General features: G+C 40.2%; 1 protein-coding gene across 4 annotated transcripts; it reads right to left on the reverse strand.

Moving 5' to 3' along the window:
- Nucleotides 1-4,428: 4,428 nt before the first annotated feature.
- On the reverse strand, nt 4,429-21,612 carry ALG11 (ALG11 alpha-1,2-mannosyltransferase). 4 transcript variants are annotated; one of them, XM_004376559.3, is made up of 4 exons: nt 21,494-21,612; nt 15,140-15,370; nt 9,867-10,798; nt 4,429-5,838 (listed from the first exon to the last, which is right to left on the reverse strand). In XM_004376559.3, the coding sequence occupies exons 1-4, from the start codon at nt 21,535-21,537 to the stop codon at nt 5,567-5,569; spliced, it is 1,479 nt and encodes a 492-aa protein (XP_004376616.1). In that variant the 5' UTR covers nt 21,538-21,612; the 3' UTR covers nt 4,429-5,566. The 4 variants fall into 4 exon arrangements, with proteins under 4 accessions (XP_004376616.1, XP_023587281.1, XP_023587282.1 ...); XM_023731513.1 differs by having other exon boundaries at nt 15,140-15,286; nt 21,494-21,531; XM_023731514.1 differs by lacking the exon at nt 15,140-15,370 and having other exon boundaries at nt 21,494-21,551.
- Nucleotides 21,613-21,906: the final 294 nt, after the last annotated feature.

Here is a 21,906-nt window from a genome sequence, read left to right on the forward strand (position 1 = left end):
TTTTATTTTGGACACCTACTGGAACCATCCGGTCCTGTTTTTGTAAATGTTTTGATATTGTCTGCTGTCTTCGAGGCACTCAGTAGTTTTTTTCTTTTTTTTTAAATTTGGCTATGTCTGAGCAGGCGGGCTGTGTGTTCTTTGTTGTTTGCTCGTCTGTGGGCACAATACTTTTTGCCTCCTCCAATCGGCGGGTCAGTCGCTCAGATATGGTACAGCACGGCAGGTCTAGCTGAAGAGGAGCTGCTGGGATGGATTGTGGCACTTACTACAGTCACCAGGGTGGGTCAGTAATCAGTGCAGGGCAGGTTCTGGTAGGCTGTGCCTGTGCTGCTGGGTGGTGTGATGTTAAGCGCACAGTGCAGGTAGGCAGGATAGAGGGGGGAGACTGTGTCGTGTGGAGCTAAGATGGGTATGGGAGAGAGGAGAGAGGAACAGGAGCCAAAAACATATAAGCAAACAAAAAAGAGTGCTAGGGGAGCTTGCCCCTGGAGTGGAGAGATGAGAGACTATGAAATGGAGGAAAACAAATGGGAAGAAGAAGAAAAAAAAGAATGAATAAATAAAAATTATAAAGAAAAAATAACAGCAAAGTTCCCAGGGATCCCACCAGTGTGGCTACGAGGTCTGGGGAAGTTGTTCCAGGTGTTGAAGTACAACCTGGCTAGGAGGCGTAGACATATTTAGTGCCAGGTATCCAGGGGACAGGAAGAGAAGGAAGGTATAGAGAGACGAGAAACTGAGTAATGAAGAAAAACAAAAGGGAACAAGGGGTAAAAGAAAAAACAAATTAAAGAAAACTCCCCAAAAAACAGAATAATAATAATTAAAAAAAAAAAAAAAACACAAAAAAAGAAATGCCCTCTGGGATCCCTCTGCACCTCTGGGCAAGCTGAGGGGGTAAGTCCCAAGCTGCACAGCACTGCCAGGCCAGAACGGGCTCCCAACTCAAGAAAAGGAAAACAAACAAACAAACAAAAGCCCTGGGATTCCACCAGCGTGGCAACACGGACCAGGAAGCAGTTCCACACTCGAGCAGAGCTCCACAGTCCCTCAGGAAGAAGCAAAGATGGTGCACGGAACCAGGTATTTGAGCAAAAGGAGGGGGAGGTGGAGAGGTAAGGAAGAAATCAAAAGCAGCAGAAAAAAGCAACACCAGCAGCCCAAAAATGGCACACAGGGAGTCAGCCAGTGCAGGCGGGTGGAATCCAAGCAACTGGTGCTTCCCATCCAAGAGACTGTGGCCGTGGGAAGCAGAGGAGGCTGAGTGGGGGTGAAGAAGGGTGGGGGGTGGGAAAGCGTATATCGCCAGTTACCGGTTGTTCTGTCTCCTGCTGGAAGCTCCGTGAAGCTGCTTTCTCGTACCCAATATTTGCTGGTCTCTGATAGGAGTCCAAGATGGTGGATCCGTGCTGCCTTAGCTGATAGGTGACCTGTCCATGTATGTCTCCTCACTCTCTGTTCTCTGTCAGTTTCTTATTCCATTTGGTGCTTGGCTGAGTTCTTTATGTCTTCATTTGATGTTTAGGGCTTCAGGATTGCTGTTTTCTCTGTTTGGCTTAGTTTTTTGGATCTTTGCTGTGGAGGGATAGTGTGGTGCTTCTGCCTAGAACACCATGTTGCCGGAAGTCCAAACACAATAATTCTTAATGTTTCTAATGTTTTAAAGTACAGTATACTAAATAATAGTTTTACTATTTTTCCTTTCCCTATACATTAATAATAGTAAAAGAATTTTTGTATTTTAACAATTTTAAAGGTCTCAAAACACTCATCATTTTCCCCATTATGAAGATTACTTCGCATAATTTCAGCTTGCATGGTTGTTTTTACAGTCCTGCACTACCACACAAAGTGAAGACTGCTTGTAGTTATAAACGTAGCTACAGAGAGAATGCAGAGGTGTTCAATAAATAGTGAATGCAGAGGTGTTCAGTAAATAGTGACTTATTTGAACATTAGTACTTAATTTGAAAGTAGCTCAGACCTGCATGTGTTTATAAAACATGAAAACATCTTAAAAACCATTTATAAAACATATATAAACTCATGCCTCTTGCTTATAGGCAATGCTATGATCATTCTTTAAATGGTACCAACAGCTGTTATCAGCTTTTCAACCTCTTTTTTAAGTGTCTTTACATTAAATCTAAGATTCCCCCACCCCCACCCCAGCACATAGCGCTAGAATATTGCACTTAGAATATTGAACTGTTTCTGTATAGACTTTGGTGGGTGGGGTGTGTGTGTGTGTGTGAAGAGGAACAAGAGTTACAGAGGAGCAGAGGGAGAGGTAAATTGTTTCTGTTGTTGTTAGGAGACTTAAGTTGGTTCCGACTCATAGATACCTTCTGTGTAACAGAACACTGTCCAGTCCTGTGCTATCCTCACAATTGTTGCTATGTCAGAGCCCATTGTTGCAGCCACCGTGTCAATCCATCTCATTGAAAGTCTTCCTCTTTTTTGCTGACCCTCTACTTTACCAAACATGATGTACTTCTCTAGGGATTGATCCCATCTGATAACATGAAAAAGTATGCAAGATGAAGTCCTACCATCCTCACTTCTAAGAAGCATTCTGGCTATAATTCTTCCAAGACAATTACAGAGGAATAATTTGATTCTAGCAACTTGTATAACTTGTTGTAGTAATGTAACAGAAGTTAACTTTTTTGTACTCATTGACAGATTTAGCACAGACATACTCTCAGGTATTTATTTATTCATATTCATAGTCCTGGAGTCAAGGTTACATTTATATAATTACATACATATATACTGAAAGTACTGATAACCACATTGGCTCCTATCTCATAATTTTGTGTATAAGATGACCCGAAAAATAAAATCTATGAAGCGCTACAGTGTTTTGTATGTCTGCAATATTCATTTAAAATAGTCTATTAAACCTGACAATCTATTTTTCTTGGGCACCAGAGGCAAGACAATTTTGTTTTTAGTTTCTTTTTTTTTAAATTAAATTTATTGGAATGTAGAACTTGGAATTATTTGTAGGAGATAATAAATAATCCAGAGTTGGGAGAGACTACATGAGGGGTATAAAGGGTACCATATGGGGAAAAGTATCCAAGATAGATGCAAATCAGTTCTTTAAATTGTATTTAGATGCAAATAGGTAGTTGGGAAAGACTACTATACAAAGAACATATAACATGTACTTTATAGCTCACTACTGGAAATAAAATACCACTGATGTGGGTTCAAAACAGCACATTTGGACCACCCACAGGCAGCGTGTTCTAGGAACTGATAGCCAGATGGAAATTCTTCACAGAGATGGTAACTGACATATTGCTTTGAAGCTTTTCATGGTACCACTCAGTCTTTCAGGAAAACAAAAAACACATAATACCACATTGCTAAAAACCAAACCTGTTGCCACTGAGTCGATTCCAACTCAAAGTGACCCTATAGGACAGAGTAGAACTGCCCCACAGGGTTTCCAAGCAGCGGCTGGTGGATTGAAACTACCAACCTTTTGGTTAGCAGCTGAATGCTTAATAAGCACATTAGGTACACTGAAAGTAGACATATACGTCAACTTTTTTTTCCAATATGCTTGTGATAAATAAAAATCATTTGAAGCAGTTTAAAAAACATACTATAGAATTCCAGAATCCTTTCTTCCTTCACTACATCTTCTAGTTTTGCTCTTAACATTCCAATATCTGTATCTGTAGTCCCATGGTTTTCTTTGTGTAGATGGATAGGCTGAACGGGCAGTTCCATGACTCTTACCTCAAGAACTAGATATAAGTTAAGAAAAAGCACTGGGCTGGGAGTCAGAAGACCCAGGGTATAACCCTGATTCTGTCAGTAAATAGCTTTGTGACACTGAAGGAGATAGCTAAGCTCTTTAGGTTTAAATTGTTCTTGTCTATGAAACTGAAAGTAAGAGAAAACTGAACTAGAGAATGCGTAAGGTTCCTTCCAGCATCAGTTACCACTAGTTTTTTTTTTCTAAATTGAATAATCTCTAGCACAAAGCTATGTTGGTGTGTCAGGATATCCTGGGACTCTGCTTTGCTTCCTTCTAATCTGGTGACAGAAGATGGCTTGTGGACTTATGCAGATGTATCATCAATGTACCTGGGAGTAGCTAATGAAGCTGGTTGGATAGACGAACGGATGAGGGATTAGAGGAATGGAACCACATGACTCTTTCACATGCCCCTAACACAAAGTTGTATTAGACTGTGAAGGAGGTCATTTCACCGACCTAGGAGCAACTGATTATGTATACAGAAAATGCCAAAAGCTGCTCATACATTTGTCTTTTTAGCTGTATCTGCAAAAAGTATATATTCACTTTTCCATGCTAGTTTTTCAGGGCAGAAGTCCTGTTAAATGTATACTTATTCCTAGCTACTGGTTTAATAATCAAGAATCTATATAAAGTTGTGATGCATTGATAAACATAGAATTACAGAAAACATTTACTATATATTGTTATCCTTAATTAAATTTTATAATTTTCTAAGTACTTTCAATCTCAGCCCCACAACTCTAAAAGGTACAGAAGACCAGTATTAACATTCACAGATTATAGATGAAGAATCTGAGGCTCAGAAAGACTAAGTGGCAGCTTTGTGTCAAAAGTCAGATGTTTGTAAATGATGGTCAAGCCCAGGTTTTCTGACTGCTAGTCCAGTGCTCTTTTCAAACTGTCCCCTTGCCATCTGACAACGCATAGTGCTGATAACAGAGACTTGCAGATGATCAGTATACCACATCTCTACTCTCAGAAAAACAACTGGTCTGGATGTTTTCACTCAGCCCTCTTGAATGAATGACTTAGATGTGACGGCCAGCCTCTGAGATGCAGAGCTGTTAAAGGATAACACGAGAGGCCCGTACCAACGTGCTTACAGCACAAAGCAAAAGCAATTTTCACAAATACCTCGTTATGGAAAGGACCGCTGGCAGTACACTGGCCTCCATGCCTACATACACCCATAAAGCAATCATGGTCATCATGACTTTTGGCTATGCTTTCAGAACATGAATAAATAAGCCTGCTTAAAGCTTCTTTTCTCTTTTAAGAAAATCATTAGGTATGTTCACAAGAGTGACCCACAATAATACTGTTTAGAAATTAAATGCACAGGAATTTTTCTAAGTGTTCCAAAAGTGTCTGGACAATTCTAAAGTGCTAGTCAATTATCAGGCATTTCCTTTCAACATTTCCTTTAACTCTGTTTTCTAAAGTAAAATGATTTGACAAAAATAATTTTTAAAATATGAACTACACAAAAATTAAAGATTGTTAATCTTTTTTCTTTCAGATCCATATTTTTCAGAATTTGAGACCAACACTAGTCTAAATTTTTTACATTTAAACTCTCATTTTATTCATTATGTAAAATTACCTTTCCATTTAGGTAATTTTGTTTTCATTGAAATAAATACCTTGGCTATGTACATACCACTGAGAACACTGCTTAGGCTGGCTTTATTACACAGGGAATCAGTTTAGAAAAATATGTACACGTGAAGATGTTTAACCACTTTACATAAAATAGCTTTCATTTGAGCAGATATGGCATTATTTAAATAACTTCTCCACAGACAACAGGAATGTCACTTCGAACTCCTGATCTGAGAATCTGAGTACAGACGCACGGGCACTTTTTCTGATCTGAAGTCTCTTTTCTGCTGACATGGAAAGAATCTGAGCCATCATATCAGCATAGCCTTCTTCACTTTCAGCCAGAAATCCAGTTACATCTCCTTCATAAGGAACTACAATGTCAAGCTTTGGGCCCCCTGACTTGTGTGCAAGGATGATCGTGCCAGCTGCCATGCACTCCACAATTCCTGAAAGAGAAACAGAAAACTTGCAGGCTTTTAAGTGCTTAAGCGTGCTCATTAAGAACATGAATGCGCAGAAACCTTTACAAATTTCTGTATGTTCTACACTTGCTCATTTAACTTTCATGATGGAAAATAAATTGAGTTTTTCACTTTTCAGAGCTTCACAATAATGCCGATTTGGTCTTAATTAAAACAGACAAATAGATGAAAGAATAATCTATAAAATATGTATAATTTATAAGTATATAAAACAAAATAAAAGACCAGATAGGAAAACAAACTAGAAGATTAGAGAATGCTAGCAAGGTGTTAGATAATTAATAGGTATTAGGAAGATAAAATGGAGTTCCTAGGTGGCACAAATGGTTAAGTGCTCCACTAGTAGCTGAAAGGTTGGTGGTCTCAACCCACCTAGAGGCACCTCGGAAGACAGGTCTAGTGATCTGCCTCTGAAAGCTCACAGCCTTGAAAACCCTATGGAGCAGTTCTACTCTGCATGCACGAGGTCGCCATGAGTCGGAAGTGACTTGACAGCAACTAATGACAACAGAAAGATTTGAAAGGAGTAAAAAAAATATTAAAAGCAAAATTTTGAGAGTTCAAATTATAGAATCGCCAGGAAAAAAAATGTAAACTACCTTAGTGAAGCATATTATTGCTGGTACCTAGGTTACTAACTTACTTTCTATCAAATTTTTTTGAGACTTTTGTGGGTCCAGTGGCAGTGCTGAACTAAATGGCAGTACTGGATAAATCCACTGCCGTCAAGTCGATTCTGACTCACAGTGACCCTACAGGACAGAGCAGAACTGTGCCATAGGGTTTCCAAGGCTATAATCTTTACAGAAGTAGATCGCCACATCTTTTTCCCAAGGACAGCTGGTGGATTTGAACTGCCAACCTTTGGGTTAGCAGCTGGGCGCTTAACCACTGTGCCACCAGGGCTTCTTCAAAGTACTGATAGTTTCTGCCAAATGATATGGGTGAGGGGTATAAATTACTCTAATCAGCCTTTCAAATCATATTCCTAGAGAATTAAGCCCATCAGAAAATGATTTCAGTGACTACTTTCTCGGTTCTCTGAAGGATGATGCATAGCTGATATCATTCTCGATACAGCATAGAAGTTAAATCATAACTGTTTCTATAACACTGTCAGAATCCTTACAGAACATATTCTGTTGAAAGCTGGATACCACCTCTTCTTTGTACTTTCTCAGAGACCTCAATCTAATCAGTTTTATCCTTTCCCTCCAGTATCTCTGACCCCTCCCTCTCTACCAGCCCCATCATTAACAGCATTTAAGCTAGTTCAAACTCTTAAAAAAACAAAGTGTGCTCGCTCACATACACATTGTCCCCTCATTATTGTCTCTTCTCTCATCTCCCTTTCACAGATCAACTTACTGAAGGTGTGCTGTGCACTTACTAACTTCACTTGCTTGTCTTCTCTCAATGCTCAGTTTAACCACAACTGGATGTTTGCTTTCCATTCTCCACCAAACTGCTCCTCCCAGGCCACCAATGGTTTCCTGACCTTACCCAGCCCTGGACAGCACTAGACTCTGTGCCCTTTCCCTTTTTCCCCTTGCTGTCTTCCCTTGCTTTCCAAGACACTGCACTCTGCTCATTTAACTTTCAGGAGGTTTCCCTCCTCCCTGTCTGTTTCTCTGCTTCTCCTCTGCTGGCTCTTTGGTGTGTTTATTAACTGTTACTGTTCTCAGCATTCTGCACTAAGAATCCCTTCTTGCTTTCCACACTTGGCCTCGGCAATCTTATCCACATCCATGGAGGTTTTGAAACCTACCTGGACAATGGCAACTCCTAAATTTTTATTTCCAGATCAGGGCCCCCTCCTGTACTTTAGAATCGTACACACAACTGCCTAATGAACTGGCGTAAACGGTTTGCACTTGACTACTAACCTAAAGGTTGGTAGTTCGAACCCACCCAGCGGCTCTGCGGAAGAAAGGCCTGGTGATCTGCTTCCATTAAAATACAACCAAGAAAACCCTATGGGATAGTTCTACTCTGTCACATATGGGGTCGCTATGAGTCAGAATCAGCTCTATAGCGATCAGTTTTTTACTGGACACATACATTTACATGTCCCACAGATGATTTCAACTCTGTGTGTTCCAAACTGGACTCAGAGCCTGTCTCTCCTCTTGGGCTCCCTGCTGGTGAAAGCCAACACCATTCACACAATTGTCCAAAACGTCCAAACCCTAGGTGGTCATCTCTGCCTCCTTTTTCTCCCTCATTTAACACAGTTTACTACCAAGTCCTGCTCGATACTACTTAGAATCTCTCTCAAGTGTGACTACCTACCAAGTTCAGTCTGCCAGCACTTCTCAGCTGCTTTGTCGCCGCAGCCCACCAACCTTCCTGCTTTCATCTTGCTCTCCCCGCTCCCCATCAACCCACTGTCTACACCATGGCCAGAACCAACTTTCAGAAACAGGAGGCTTTTAAACACAATTTAAAATCCTTCCATCTTCTCCTACTGCCTTCGCATGGCCACGTGACCTAGCCCAGCTCACCTTGCCACTGTTTTGCTGTTCCTCCCTCACACCATGCTCCCGCCATACTGGGCTCCTGATTCCCTGATGTTCCTGCCTATGCTCCTTTCTAAGAGCCTCATGCCTTCCACAATGCTGCTCTCTCCGCTGGAATACTCAGGTCCCAGCTCACAGGTCACATCATTGCCTTGGGCAACTGTCACCTGGCCCCCAAGTCTGTGCTGGGAGATTCTCTTAGGTGCTTTCATGTCCCCCGGACTTTCCCCGTTGTGGCACTTAGTGTCTGGGGTGTGTACCTTTCCATTGGTGCCCTGTGGGACCACACTGGGCAAAACGTGGGGACTAGACCTGCTGAGTCACAGAAACAAAGCGGGACCAGGGTTGGGAGCTGCGCCTGGGCCTTCATCGCCACGGACTAGGTGGCTTCCAGGAGAGGCACAGCAGCGGGCAGAAGTGGCTCAAGATGAGGGTCTGGCGTCTGGCACTCAGAAACCTGGGTGCTCCGGCCCAAGGAAGCATATGCAGTTGGACATTGCCCGAATGGATGTTAAGCGATGGATACCTGTACATCTATCTACCTGGGCCCCATCCAGAGATTCTAATTTGGTAGCTCAGTGGGATTAGGGTAAACCAACCAGCTGTCATCGAGTCCATTCCAACTCATGGTGACCCCATGGGTGTCAGAGTAGAAGAGTGCTCCATAGGGTTTTCAATGGCTGATTTTTTGGAAGTAGACTGCCAGGCCTTTCTTCCAAGGTAACTTTGGGTGGGCTCAAACCATTAACCTTTCGGTTAGCAGCTGAGCATGTTAACCATTTGCACCACCCAGGGACTCTGGGACTAGGGTAGGGCCCAGGGATCTGTACCAATATGTAGATGGGGTTAGATGGGGAGAGGGGGTCCGAAAACGTTGTAAACAGCAGGGCTCTCTGGGTCAGAATTCTGACTCTACCACTTACTGTGTGACTGACCTTGGGCAAGCTCTAAACCTCACTATGTCTGAGTTTTCTCACCTACAAAACTGGAATAATAATGTTGTTGTTGTTCTGAGCCATCGAGACAATTCCAACTCACAGCAACCCTACAGAACAGAGAAGAACTGCCCCATAGAGTTTCCAAGGCTGTAAATCTTTACGGAAGCAGACTGCCACATCTTTCTCCCGCCAAGCGGCTGGTGGGTTCAAACCATCGACCTTTCGGTTAGCAGCTGAACTCTTAACCACTGTGCTACCAGGACTCCTTTGGAATAATAATAATACCCATCAAATAGGGTCTTAGAGAGGATTAATAACAGTTGTAAAAACTTTAACACAGAGACCCGCACACAGGTCTATACGTATTAGCTCTTATTGACTACTGTCTGACAGGGTCTCACGTGAGAAAAGCATCTTGGTGGACTGGGGGAAGAGAATTAGGACTCAACACAAACTTCCAGAGTATTATCATCATCAAAATGACCTAAAATGTACATCTTATCACACCAACAAGTTGTTTAACGGACAAACTCACCAATACCAAAATGCTCATTCCACATGGTATGAAGACCAATTGTTGCTTCAGACAAGTACTTCTTTAATTCTTCAAATGGAATGTTTATTTTAAATTCCACATGGTCTTGAACTCCCAGGTCCTCAGAAAGCTTTCTCAGTTGATTTACTCGAAGTTCATCATCTTTGTTACGACAACCCCCGATGAGGACAAGTTTAAGTGAAGGAAGCGACTCCGCCCCCTTTTTATTGAGCAATTTAGCAAAGGCTCGGATCTGCAAAGGGTGATTCTTTTCAGGCCTGAACTGGCCAATAGAAACCAGTAGGTGTCCGGGGGTCTTCTTTTTCTCATGTAAGGGAAGGTCCAGAAAAGTCTGTACATCACAAGGTGGATAAACGATGCTAGTACAATTTCCAGCCTTCCACAGGGAGAGGATATGGGCTAGTGTCCAAGAAGAATTGACCATGACTACATCACTGCAAGACCCAGCCAGTCCATACATGAAACCAAACCAATAGTAGTAGATGAGCTTCACTTTGCTGAGAAAAGGATTCCTGGTGATGAAGCCTGCATTATTAAATCCAGCATTTTGATTCTTCACGACAGAGAACATGTCAGTGCTGATAGTGGGATAATGAACATAGCTTCCAACTCGGCACCCCCCTACATACTTAAACAGAGGCAGCGTGAAGGCATATCCCATGGAATCGATGTACACATCAGGAACACACTGCATGAGTGCTTCCCAGCCAAGAAACATGGATCCTAGACTTTGGCCCAGCAATGTGAAGTGAGGATAAAGTGAATCTTCCACAAGGTAGCGCTTCCTTAAGAAAACAAACTTCACTGGGTGAATTAATCTGACATTAAATCTTCTGAAAGCACCTTCTAGTATCTGGTCACCGCTGACATTAACATCCCCAGTATAAACAACATAAACTGCTTCAGGATACCTAAAATGGAATATAATATTTAAAAATTTCATTTGCTTAGATTAAAATCAAAAAGTTATAATCATTTCTTCACCATCATAGAGCTTTTTTTTTTATTGTTATGCTTTAAGTGAAAGTTTACAATTCAAGTTAGTCTCTCATACAAAGATCTATACACACATTGTTATGTGACTCTAGTTGCTCTCCCTATACTGTGACAGCACATTCCTCCTTTCCACCTGGATTTCCTGAGTCCATTCAACCAGCTCCTGACCCTCTCTGCCTTCTCATCTCACCTCCGGACAGGAGCTGCCCAATGGAGGTTATTTTTATACTAAACAAATGCTTTCCACTCACTGTACTTGAACTACTGGCCCCACCCTGTCCTGAATCTTCCACTCTCCTACGACTAAAATCTTAGTCCTTCAAACAAGACCGTGTTTTCTAGTTCTCTACTTCTTCCACCAAGGGCTTCAAAACTTAATAAAAACTGCTGATTTACGAATGAGAACTTTTTTCAAGAAATGTTCACAAGTTTCATTTTAACAACTTTCTCAGCATAAAAAATGGTAATGAAATATTAATAAAACACTCATAAACAAGATGTAAAATTCACTGAAGGTATCTTTAGGCAGAATTATAATGCTAGCGCATTACTTAGGTGTTTTTATCTGAGAAATACAAGAAGGTTTTAAAAGCTAGATCTTGTACCTGCATCACAATTAAAACACATGACCTAACTATAATGGAAATATCTAAAAGCATACTCATGACTTTCAATGCTTTGGCCTCCCTGTGATTGTCTTTATAATTCTTCTTCAAGTTATAAACCGATTGTTAAAATCTACAATGATGTGCTATGTGCTGGGGATACAGGGGTGAGAAAGTCTTTATCCTCAAGGAGCTCAGTCCAGTGGAGAAAACAGATATAAAACAATTACAGAACTGCATGATGGGTATTGATAGACCCACAGGATGCTGGAAGCCTCCAAGGGGAGTATCTCACTGCTCTTCCCTAGACCCCCTCCCAGTCATTCCTTATCCAGCAGCCAGAGGGATCCTCTTAAAATGTAAAAGACTGTGATCTTTGGTGGCTTAAAGATGGCCACAAATTCTTTGACACTTTTCCCATTGATAAGCGGGATCTATTTTCCCTTCCATAATGGTGGGCTCTGTGATTGCTTTGAATACGGCAAAAGTGACACTGTGCCCATTTCTGCACCCAGGCTCTGAGGGACTGGCAGCTTCTACTTCCTACCCTTGGAATGCTCACTCTAGAGGGAGTCAACTGTCATGTAGGAAGTCCAGCTAACCTGAGACTGCCATGTTGTGTACAAACTCAAGCTTGTCACCTGGAGCTTGGAGCGACAGAGCTGCCCGACCAGCTTTCAACTGTTCCCATCAGCCCAGCCCAAGAACAAGATACGTGAGAGAAGCCTTCTCATGATTCCAGCCCATTTCACCTGACTGCAAACAGTATGACGGACTCAAACAGGGCCTATCATACCCTCAAAACTATGAGCAATAATAATAAATTGTGTTTCAAGTTGTTAAATTTTGGGGCAGTTGTCAGGTAACAATAGATAAAAAATCTAAACTCCTTAACCTGCTCATTCAAGTCCTATGTGATCTGGGCCCTGCTTTCCTCCGTAGCCTCCCCTTCCACTCTCTCCCTGGCCTACCAGGTTTCAGCCAAACTGGTGTTCCTTTCTTTGAACAAGGCTTAGGGGACTTGCAGTAGTTGTTCTCTCTGCTTTATCTTTCCCCATTTCCACTGTCTTTTCAGAAGCAGGCAGTGTAGCACGTGGGTTAGCACAAGGGCTCCGATGCCTCAGTTTCCCTGTCAGATGAGGCGAATAGTACCCTCATAAGGTTGTTATGAAGATTAAGTGAGCTGATGTTTATGTAAAGTGCTTAAAACAAAGCCTGGTAACTTTGTGAAGTTACTAGTACACACTTTGTAAAGCCTAGTAAACACTCAGTAAATGTCAGCTATTTCTGTCATTCAGAACTCAGTTTAAGTATTATCGCCTCAGAGATTTTCCTTGACCATTCAATCTAAAGTATCAACTCACTCACATAATGTCGTCCTATTTTAACTTTTTAGATGTACTATCAATATTTGATATTTTCCTTCTTTATTACCTTATCTCTTTCAACTAAAATCTAAGGTCCATGAGAGAGAGGTCTGATCTATCTTGTTCAACACTTTAATCTCAAGTCCTAGAACAAGGCCTGATACATAATGAGTTAACTAATTGCTGTCGAGTCAATTCTGACTCATGGTGACCCCGTGTGCAGAGCAGAACTGCTCCATAGAGTTTTCAAGGCTATAACCTTTTGGAAGCAGAACATCAGGCCTATCTTCTGGAGCACCTCTGGGTAGGCTTGAACCACCAACCTTTTGGTTAGTAGCCAAGCACTTAACAGTTTATGCCATCCAGGGACTCCTGCCTGATAAATAGTAGGTCCCCAGTAAACATTGGTGATTAAGTGAAAAGTGTACTGTGGCGTATGCTGAGCCATGAAAGGCTTGTAGGAAATTAACTGAGGAGAAAAAGGTTATTTCAGAAAAAATGAACATTATATGGAAAGGCAAGAAATCTAGAGAGAGCATGGAGTTCGCGGAGCTTCCTCTAGATCAGCATGCTGAAGCGAGTTATATGTGAGGGAACAGAGAGGGATGAGAAATAAAATGTGGCAGGAACAAGATGAAAAACTATCTTATGTGACATACTAGTTATTTGGATTTTTTTTCTTGAAGGGGGGTTAGAAGTAACAGGGGTTGCTGGGAAGTATGTATACAGATATCATGCCCTCAAGAATTCGATAATCTAGTTAGACAAAGCTACTGCCCAGTTAGGAGAAGGAAAGAGTAGTATAGATTGACTAGGGTGGGCTTCAAGGAGGTAAAAATTAATCTAGAATTTAAGAGAAGTCTTTGGATTTTTAGAAGATGGCAGAAGAAATACAGGGCTGAAGCCAGGATGAGCCAAGAATGTAGAAACGTATAGCTGAGGGAATTACGTGGGAAGGCTCGGGAAGTGAACGAAGGGCTTGTGACAGCAAGTAAGGAACCCATGTAAGAGAAAGTTTTCCTCATATGACAAAAAATGGATTCTATATCCTACTATGCTTTTTCCTTTCTAAGACAGAATCATAAATAACCTTCGGGTAGGGGTAGAGAGGAGGAAGCCTAAAACATTAAATGACGTGTAACATCATATTCCTTCTTGATATGGTAACTTACTTAAGACTATCCAACTGGTAAAGACATAACATTAGAATCAAACGAGTGCTTTCACAGAGATGATTTTCTTGTGTGGACCCCTAACTAAAAGTATTCAGGCTTAGAGTGCTTCACAGTACTTGGCATATTTCTGTTTATTATTCAATGTTTTCTGCACATATTCTCCCAAGGTGACTTGTTATCCCCACTAAACTATACCATAAAAGGGCAGATACTTTCCCTTCCATTTCTTTATATATCAAGTAAAATAAAATAGGATCTTATAAGGCATGTGGACATATCAAAGAAGTATTTCCTTATTGAAGAAGAGTTAAAAAAGAAATTTGTGGCTATGAATAAGGGAACTAGAGAAAAATGAATTTCTGGGCAATGATTTTTTTAATTGTGTTTTAGGTGAAATCTTACATAGCAAGTTAGTTTCCAATTCAATGATTTTTATACAACTTACTCCATGACATTGGTTACATTTTTCACAATGTGTCAACATTCTCATTATTTCCATTCCTTTTGTCCTGTTTTCATTAATCTAGCTTTCCTGCCTCTCCTTAGCGTCTCATCTTTGTTATAAGGTAAATGTTAACTGTTTGGTCTCATAAGGTTGATTAATTTAAGGGAACACAGTATTCACAGGTAGTATTATTTTAAAAGCCAATCTCTTATTTTGATGAAAAGTGACCACCGAGAGTGGCTTCAGTTCCAAATTCAAAGGGTATCCTAGGGCAATAGTCTTGGGGATTCCTCTTGTTTCTGTAAGTCCAGTTAAGTCTGGTCTTTTTGAGAAATTTGAGTTTTGTGCTACATTTTTCTCCCATTCTAACCAAGACCTTCTATTGTGTTCCTGGTCAGAATGGTTGGCAGTGGTAGCAGGGCACCATCTAGTTCTTCCGGTCTCAGGTTAGAAAAGGCTGCGGTTCTTGTGGGCCATTAATCCTGTGGACTAATTTTTCATTGAGTCTTTGGTTCCCTTCACTCTCCTTTGCTCCAGACGGGAAGAGACCCATAGCTATGTCTTAGATGGCTGCTCACAAGTTTTTAAGACTCTGAGCAATGATTTTTTTTTTTTTTAAATGGTTACCAATGGAGCAAATTACCTAAGAAAGATGCATACCTACTTTTTCTGCAGGGCTCTTAAGGCACACCATAACACTCTTTCTCCTCCTCCGCCAGCATTGCAGTATGGATGAAAAAATGCAATCACCATTTGATTTTTCCCATTTTTGCTAGTTGTCGCTGATTTTTTCTTTCTCTGGAGCAGCAGTCTGATTCCCCAAAGGAAAATGACCAGACATACACATAAAGTTCCACTTACAATTAACCCAGGAAAGAATAATGAATAAAAGAACCTGAAGCAAGAGTGAAAAAGTGAAAATCAATATTAATATTAAAAAATATTAAATATTTTAAAAAGACTATCAAACTAAAGTCTACTTTTACCCATCTACTTTACTCAATTATTGAAATTCTAATGCTGTAAGATATGCAACATCGCAAGTGAAAGTCCCCTTTAAATCCAATCTTCACAGCATGCTAGCAATTTAATAGCCTTTTCAATCAGCAGTAAAAATCACTGTTGAGCCACCTTTCCCCTCACTCTGTGTGTGTGTTAGAGGATTAAAAACAAATTTAATGATTAACCTAAGCATGATTAGGAAGGGCATCTGACCCTCAAAATGATAGTACATAACCCAAAGAAAGCTGTCTCCCGATCAGTATTACATTAGTTAAAAAAGTTGGGTGACATAGTAAATCATTTTTATTCTCTCACTTCACCTCAAGCAGAACAATTTCTGGGGTGAGAGGATTGGAATTTAAGTTTCTCCAGTTCTGCATCTGATTTCTTTAAAACAAGCATTTGCCGTTGAGTCGACTCAGATTCATGGCGACCCCATGTGTGTCAGAGTACAACTGTGTTCCACGGAGTTTTCAATGGCTAATTTTTGGAAGTAGATGGCCAGGCCTTTCTTCCTAGGTGTCTCCAGGTGGACTCAAACTGACAACCTTTAGATTAGTAGCCAAGCACATTAACCATTTGTACCACCCAGGGATGCCTAGATTTGTTTACATGACCCTGATATCACTGCCTTTCCTTATGTGCATGGATGAGTTGCTAAAATTCTACTAATGTTCTACTTAATGCACATTAGTAAACTCAGCTATAAACTGACTGCTAAAAGGTTTTCTATTACTGCCACATAGACTGAAGCACTGCAAAGGCAAGGGCCCAGACTTCTCCACCACTCTATCCCTAATGCCTACCATAAATGTATGGCACAGAGAGGGCATTCAGTAAATATTTGTTGACTGAATGCAAAATTTCATTACCTTTTAAGATATCTTTTAAATTATATATTAAAATAATGTCTCAAAAGTATATTTTTCTCTTAGGGTTGGCTAATCTAAGGGGCACCTAATTTAATTTTTTTATACCCTGCTTACCCTTACAAAGAATTTGAGGGGCTTGTAAGACATAAAAACAATAAAATACTAAAACTTAAATAATGAAGTCAGGAGCAGGGAAAATTGAGAGTGAAGAGTGGTGTGACCATTGGCAGAGGGGCTCAGAGATGCAGGCCATGTTTGTACATAGTAGTGAACAACAGATTGGGCTCTGGCCTGCTTAGTGACCAAAGCAAATACGGGGACACTTTGCATAGTCACATAATTTTCATTGTCAATAAGCAGAAAACATACGAGTTCTTCAGAAAAATGAGTATTTTATTGATATTTAGTTCTGAAATAAATTTCTCATGTGGGATATTTCCTGTTGTAACAAGTCCATCACTTGAAGAGGTATCTGACTCTTTAAAATGATTTGCTCTCAGAACACCTTTATACTCTTAAAAATTACTGAGGACCCACAGCTTTTGATTACATCAAGGTTTCTCAACTTGGGTACCAGAGAATTCTTTTTGGTGGGGGCTGCCCATTGTAGGGTATTTAATAGCATCTTGGCCTTGATTCACTAGATGCCGGTGGTACCCTCCCAATCATGACAATCAAAAATATCTCCAAAAAAAAAAAACACCAAACCCGTTGCTGTCAAGTCGATTCTGACTCATAGCGACCCTACAGGACAGAGCAGAACTGCCCATAGGGTTTCCAAGGAGTGACTGGTGGATTCAAACTGCTGGCCTTTTGGTCAGCAGCCAAGCTCTTAACCACTGCACCACCAGGGTTTCCGAAATATCTCTAGACATTGTCAAATGTCCTCTAGGGCACCCCTAATTACACAGCATATCTACCAAATATTTAGCATATTAGAAATGAAAACTGAGCAATCTAAAATATTAATTCACTTTACAATAACAATAAATCCACTACCTGTTAACATATAGCATATTTTTATAAACAAAGCAATCTGTATTTTCCAAAGCATAAAAAAAAAAAAGAAGGGAGTCACCATTTCACATTTTTGAAAATCTCTTTAATGTCTAGCTTAAAGAAGACAGCTGGCTTCTCGTATCTGCTTCTGCATTTTATCTGTAGTGATACATTGTTTTAGTTGAAATACATGAAGAAAACCTCATTTCATACAGATACGTAACGGGAAAAGGGAAAAGTATATGCATTTTTGCTGGAGGGGGAGAGGAGTATATTTTAATAGTCTTTTCAGATGGCACAGATATTCTTCTTTATATTATACCAAATTAGACAAGCGGCAATTTCTTAAAGGTCAGTTATGACATGGAATCTGAAATCTTATCAATGACCTTTTCATACCCTGATACATTAAAATCCTTTTTTGTAACATGACTTGAGGTATTTGGAAAATATTGGTTCATGTGTTATGCAGACCTTCCAGATATTGACACATTTCATTATACCATATCCAAAAATCACGTTTGTTAATACCACCACTCATCTCATCAAGAGAATCAAATTTTAAGTATTGGGATGTGGTCAAGCTCAGAATGGCAGATACAAGTTCTCCAAAATTCTAATTTTCACTTGAAAGCTTAAGCTTTATCATTAGCAACACATTCTGACACTGTTTTCTTTGAAGTGACAGGGTCACTGAATTCATTTTCAAGGTAATGTCTGCCCAATTCAGAATAGCCATAGTTTGTCTGTCAGTCATTCTTTCAAGCAAAAATGGCATTCCATAAAAAAAAACTTCTGTCAAGCTCTATATAACTAAATATAATTAAAAAACGTGCCATTATTTGTCTACCCATATTTAAACCCAAGGCTTTAAACAGATAAATGTAATCAACAGTGAGTCATTCATTCAGCTGAAAAGTGTCCATCTCAGCTTGCAATTTACACAACTGTACAAGAGCTTTTCCTCCAGAGCCATCATACTTTGTAGGAGCTTTAGTGTGTACTCATTTTATTACAAAGAATGTTAAAAGACGTGTACTCAAGGGTAGAGATTTAACAAAATTAATATTTTTTACTGTTTCATCAAGGACATTCTTAATTAAAACTGGCTTTTATTTTTATTCATTTATTTTTAAACTGCAAAGTGCATAGTAGTGAAAACACAATGACTATTAGTACAGTTTGGTGAAACTGCCTTGATTCATACCAAGGCAGTTTAATCCACCATTACTTGCGCACAATCAGTGCAGATGTCAACATAGTGAAAAAGGCAAATGCTATCTTAATATTATTATAAAAATGATTTTGACGTTATAAAGACCCCCTGAAAGTGTCTCAGGAGCCCCCAGGGTCCATACAGATTTGCCATGGACCATACTTGGAGAACTACTGCCTTAAAGGATGAATAGGACTTGATAGAAGCATTAAGATTTATTTAAGACATTTGGAATGTATCATTCATAAATGCAACATCACAAGGGGCAGTCAGCTTTCCCAGGACAAGCTTTCAAAAGGCTGTTTTATTTTTTTAAAAATCTAGCCAACTCATAGAATCTAAAGTTTTTGTTTTTGTTTTTTTTTACTTTTTATGTCATTTTAATTGAGATTGATAGGCTTATAGTAGACAAAAAAGTAAGATCTTAGAAAAGTTACTTTGCAAAACAAGTACTCCCCTTTGCAAGATTGTGTAAGGGATTGACTTGCTCAGTGATTACTGACTGATTACTTGTAGTTCTTAGGTTCTACATGAGAGGGTACTTTGGTATCCCATTGTAGAAGACACTTAGGGTTACAGGGTATTGTCTAGGGGTAACTTTTAGTAAAGTATTTCACACTGAGGGCTTGGTTACATGTGCAAAATTACTTCTGACCACAATTAAGAAGAGGAAAAGTTGTATTTGTGGAGATTCTTTGTCTTCCATACTCGATTTCCAAGGACTTTTGCAATCACATGACTTAGTTTCTTAGAGCTAGTGCCTTGGGAGGAAGGAATAGTTGTTGTTCAACAAGAATTATGTCATTTTACACAATCAGAGTCTACTGTAGGTAAAACTAAGAAATGTCTAAGGACTGTCCTTCAAAAGTCATCCTGTCTCAAAATGGGTGGTAAGAGTTGGCAGTTAGAATCCACCAGCCGCTCCTTGGAAACCCCACGGGACAGTTCTACTCTGTCCTATAGAGTCACTACAAGTCGGAGTCAACTTGGAGGCAATAGGTTTGGTTTGGTTTTGGTTTGGTAAGGGTTCCAAAATGAGCTTTACCTCCTTCCTGTTCTTCCTCTTTAGCTCATTAAAACCATGATCCACTCCTTCCCCTAGGCTCCAGATTCAATTTCTGAGCAGAACTAAGCAAGGTTTTGAGGAGAAAAACAAAACTCCAATCTGATTAAATTAATTCCCACTAAGATGTGAATGAATTACCCTATTCCTACCTTAACCCTTACAGAATTAAGAAAAAACAAACAAGCTAAGCTCAATAAAACAAAAGAGGGCACCAAGTTTAGGCTGCAGTTGGTAGAATTCAGATTAATATAGTGAACATTGGCATGGAGATATGGATAAAAGTTTTTGTTAGATAGATACGGGTTCAAATTCAGTTCTTATCACAGGGTAACCTTGGAAAAGTCATTTTTCAATAACATACTCAGGAAATATAATTTTTTAATTTTAAATGGCAGACATTTTCTTTAAATGGTCTAGGTGGGAAAATTTATGATAGGCTTTTCAAATCGAACTATTTAACTTAAAAAACAAAATCTCATTAATGACTAAAGGTGAACCAGTCCTTTATTTTCAGTCTGGTTACTTTCAAAGGTACACTTCCAGGCTCTATAAACACATTTATTAACCACATCAAAATTATCTATTTTAAAGTTTGTTTAGCAATAACTAAATTATGTGCCATTATTTATTTACCCATATTTTAACAAGGCTTTAAAAAGATAATTAATCAACAATGAGTCATTCATTCAGTACTTATTTAGCCATTAGTATTAGCAAAGAACAGGGTTAGGGATATTCCAAATGGCAGGGAAGAACAGGAAGTAGACCTTCCCCTTCTGAATGTTTTACATAATCATTATAGTACTTGAAGTAAAGGGGACAAAAATGAAGACAATATCTGAACTTTAGAAAGAATACTTAAATACTGCTATTCAGGAAGCAAGAAGCCCTGGTGGCTCAGTGGTTAAGCGCGGGGCTGCAAACCAAAAGGTCGGTGGTTTGAACCCACCAGCAGCACTAGGGAAGAAAGACGTTAGCAGTCAGCTTCCGTAAAGACTACAGCCTTGGAAACCCTATGGGACAGTTCCACCCTGCCCTGTAGGGTCGCAATGAGTTAGAATCGACTCCAGGGGAACGGGTTTGGTTGCTTTTTTTTTTTGGTTTATTCAGGAAGTTACCTTTAATTATAAAAGTTAAGCTAAACCAAATGTATAGGTGTTAAAAACACTGGGTAGGTATAATGTACTAGGTCTTCTGTTTTACTAACGTAGAGCAAGACATTTTACAAAGGTGGAAAAAAAGTTTGAGAGTTTTTTTAATAAAAAATTTTCACCCAAACCAACAGTGGTTAACCCGATGGTGGTATTCCTGGCCACTTTTCTTTTTTGCCCATCTACTTCCTAACTCCTCTACAATAAACAATGTATTACCTATGTAATAAAGATAATAATATTTTGTAGAACTAGTCTTCACCAACCAGAAAAAAAGTAATGGATGATCAAGAAGCAGAGGATTCAACATAAACTTTATATTTCAATGACACTTGTTAACAATGACTTTTTTTGTGAGTTTAAAGTGGAGAAACTAAGACGAAAAAGAAGATCCGGTTTCTTCTTTACCAAAATGAGAGACAGAACGGATTGGAAAACGACTCCTGGCTTACTCAAAAAGGAAAATGAGAAATAGAGATGAATAATTTATGGTAGATTATTGAACTGCGAAGAAGAAGAAAAAGCTAAAGCTGGGAAAGAAACTCTATCCAGGAGACCCCAAACACGGAGGAATAAAAGTTCTCTGGCTTTGAGAAAATATCCTAGGTTTGTGACAAGGTAGGCCTTCTTCCGCAAAGCTTAGCTGCACTGTGCGGGCAAGTACCATAGCCGAACGGAAAACGCCTGCCAGCCCACTCCTCCAGCTACTCACCTCAATAATTTGCACAAACACCAACCCTCTTCGGTAGCCGCCATCTTCCGCCGACCCCGGAACTCAAGAAGCGCTTTTCCGTTCCTCTACTCTATTGGCTCCTGAGGAAGTATGATATGCTGCCCCGCCCCCACAAGCCGACTGCGCATTCCAATTGGTTGTTGGCAGCTGCTTCCCACGGCCTTTCAGCCAGTAGACTCTGCCAAGGCTTTAACGAGTTTTCGGCGTGGCGCACATGGGTCCCGCCCCTGTGGGCGGGGCTGTAGTGGAAGTTCGGCCGTGGTAGGCGTGGCCTCTAATGGACAGCCTTGGTCCCGTCCTCAGTCCCTTCCCCCACTCGAAGCCCCCGTGTTGGCGCGCGAGCCCGCAGCGCAGTGCCCGCCGCCCGTTGGAGGCCAATGGGAGTCCCTGGC

The sequence above is a fragment of the Trichechus manatus genome, unplaced genomic scaffold, assembly GCF_000243295.1.
Source record: "Trichechus manatus latirostris isolate Lorelei unplaced genomic scaffold, TriManLat1.0 scaffold00044, whole genome shotgun sequence".
Taxonomy (NCBI): Eukaryota; Metazoa; Chordata; class Mammalia; order Sirenia; family Trichechidae; genus Trichechus; species Trichechus manatus.

Excerpts from the sequence above, each read along its gene's own strand:
- ALG11 (XM_004376559.3), bottom strand. The coding sequence starts at position 21,537 with ATGGCGGCTACCGAAGAGGGTTGGTGTTTGTGCAAATTATTGAG. Across the intron at positions 15,371-21,493 it reads TGTTTGTGCAAATTATTGAG|GTTCTTTTATTCATTATTCT; the intron begins GTGAGTAGCTGG and ends CTCTTGCTTCAG. Across the intron at positions 10,799-15,139 it reads TTAAGAGCCCTGCAGAAAAA|GTATCCTGAAGCAGTTTATG; the intron begins GTAGGTATGCAT and ends ATTCCATTTTAG.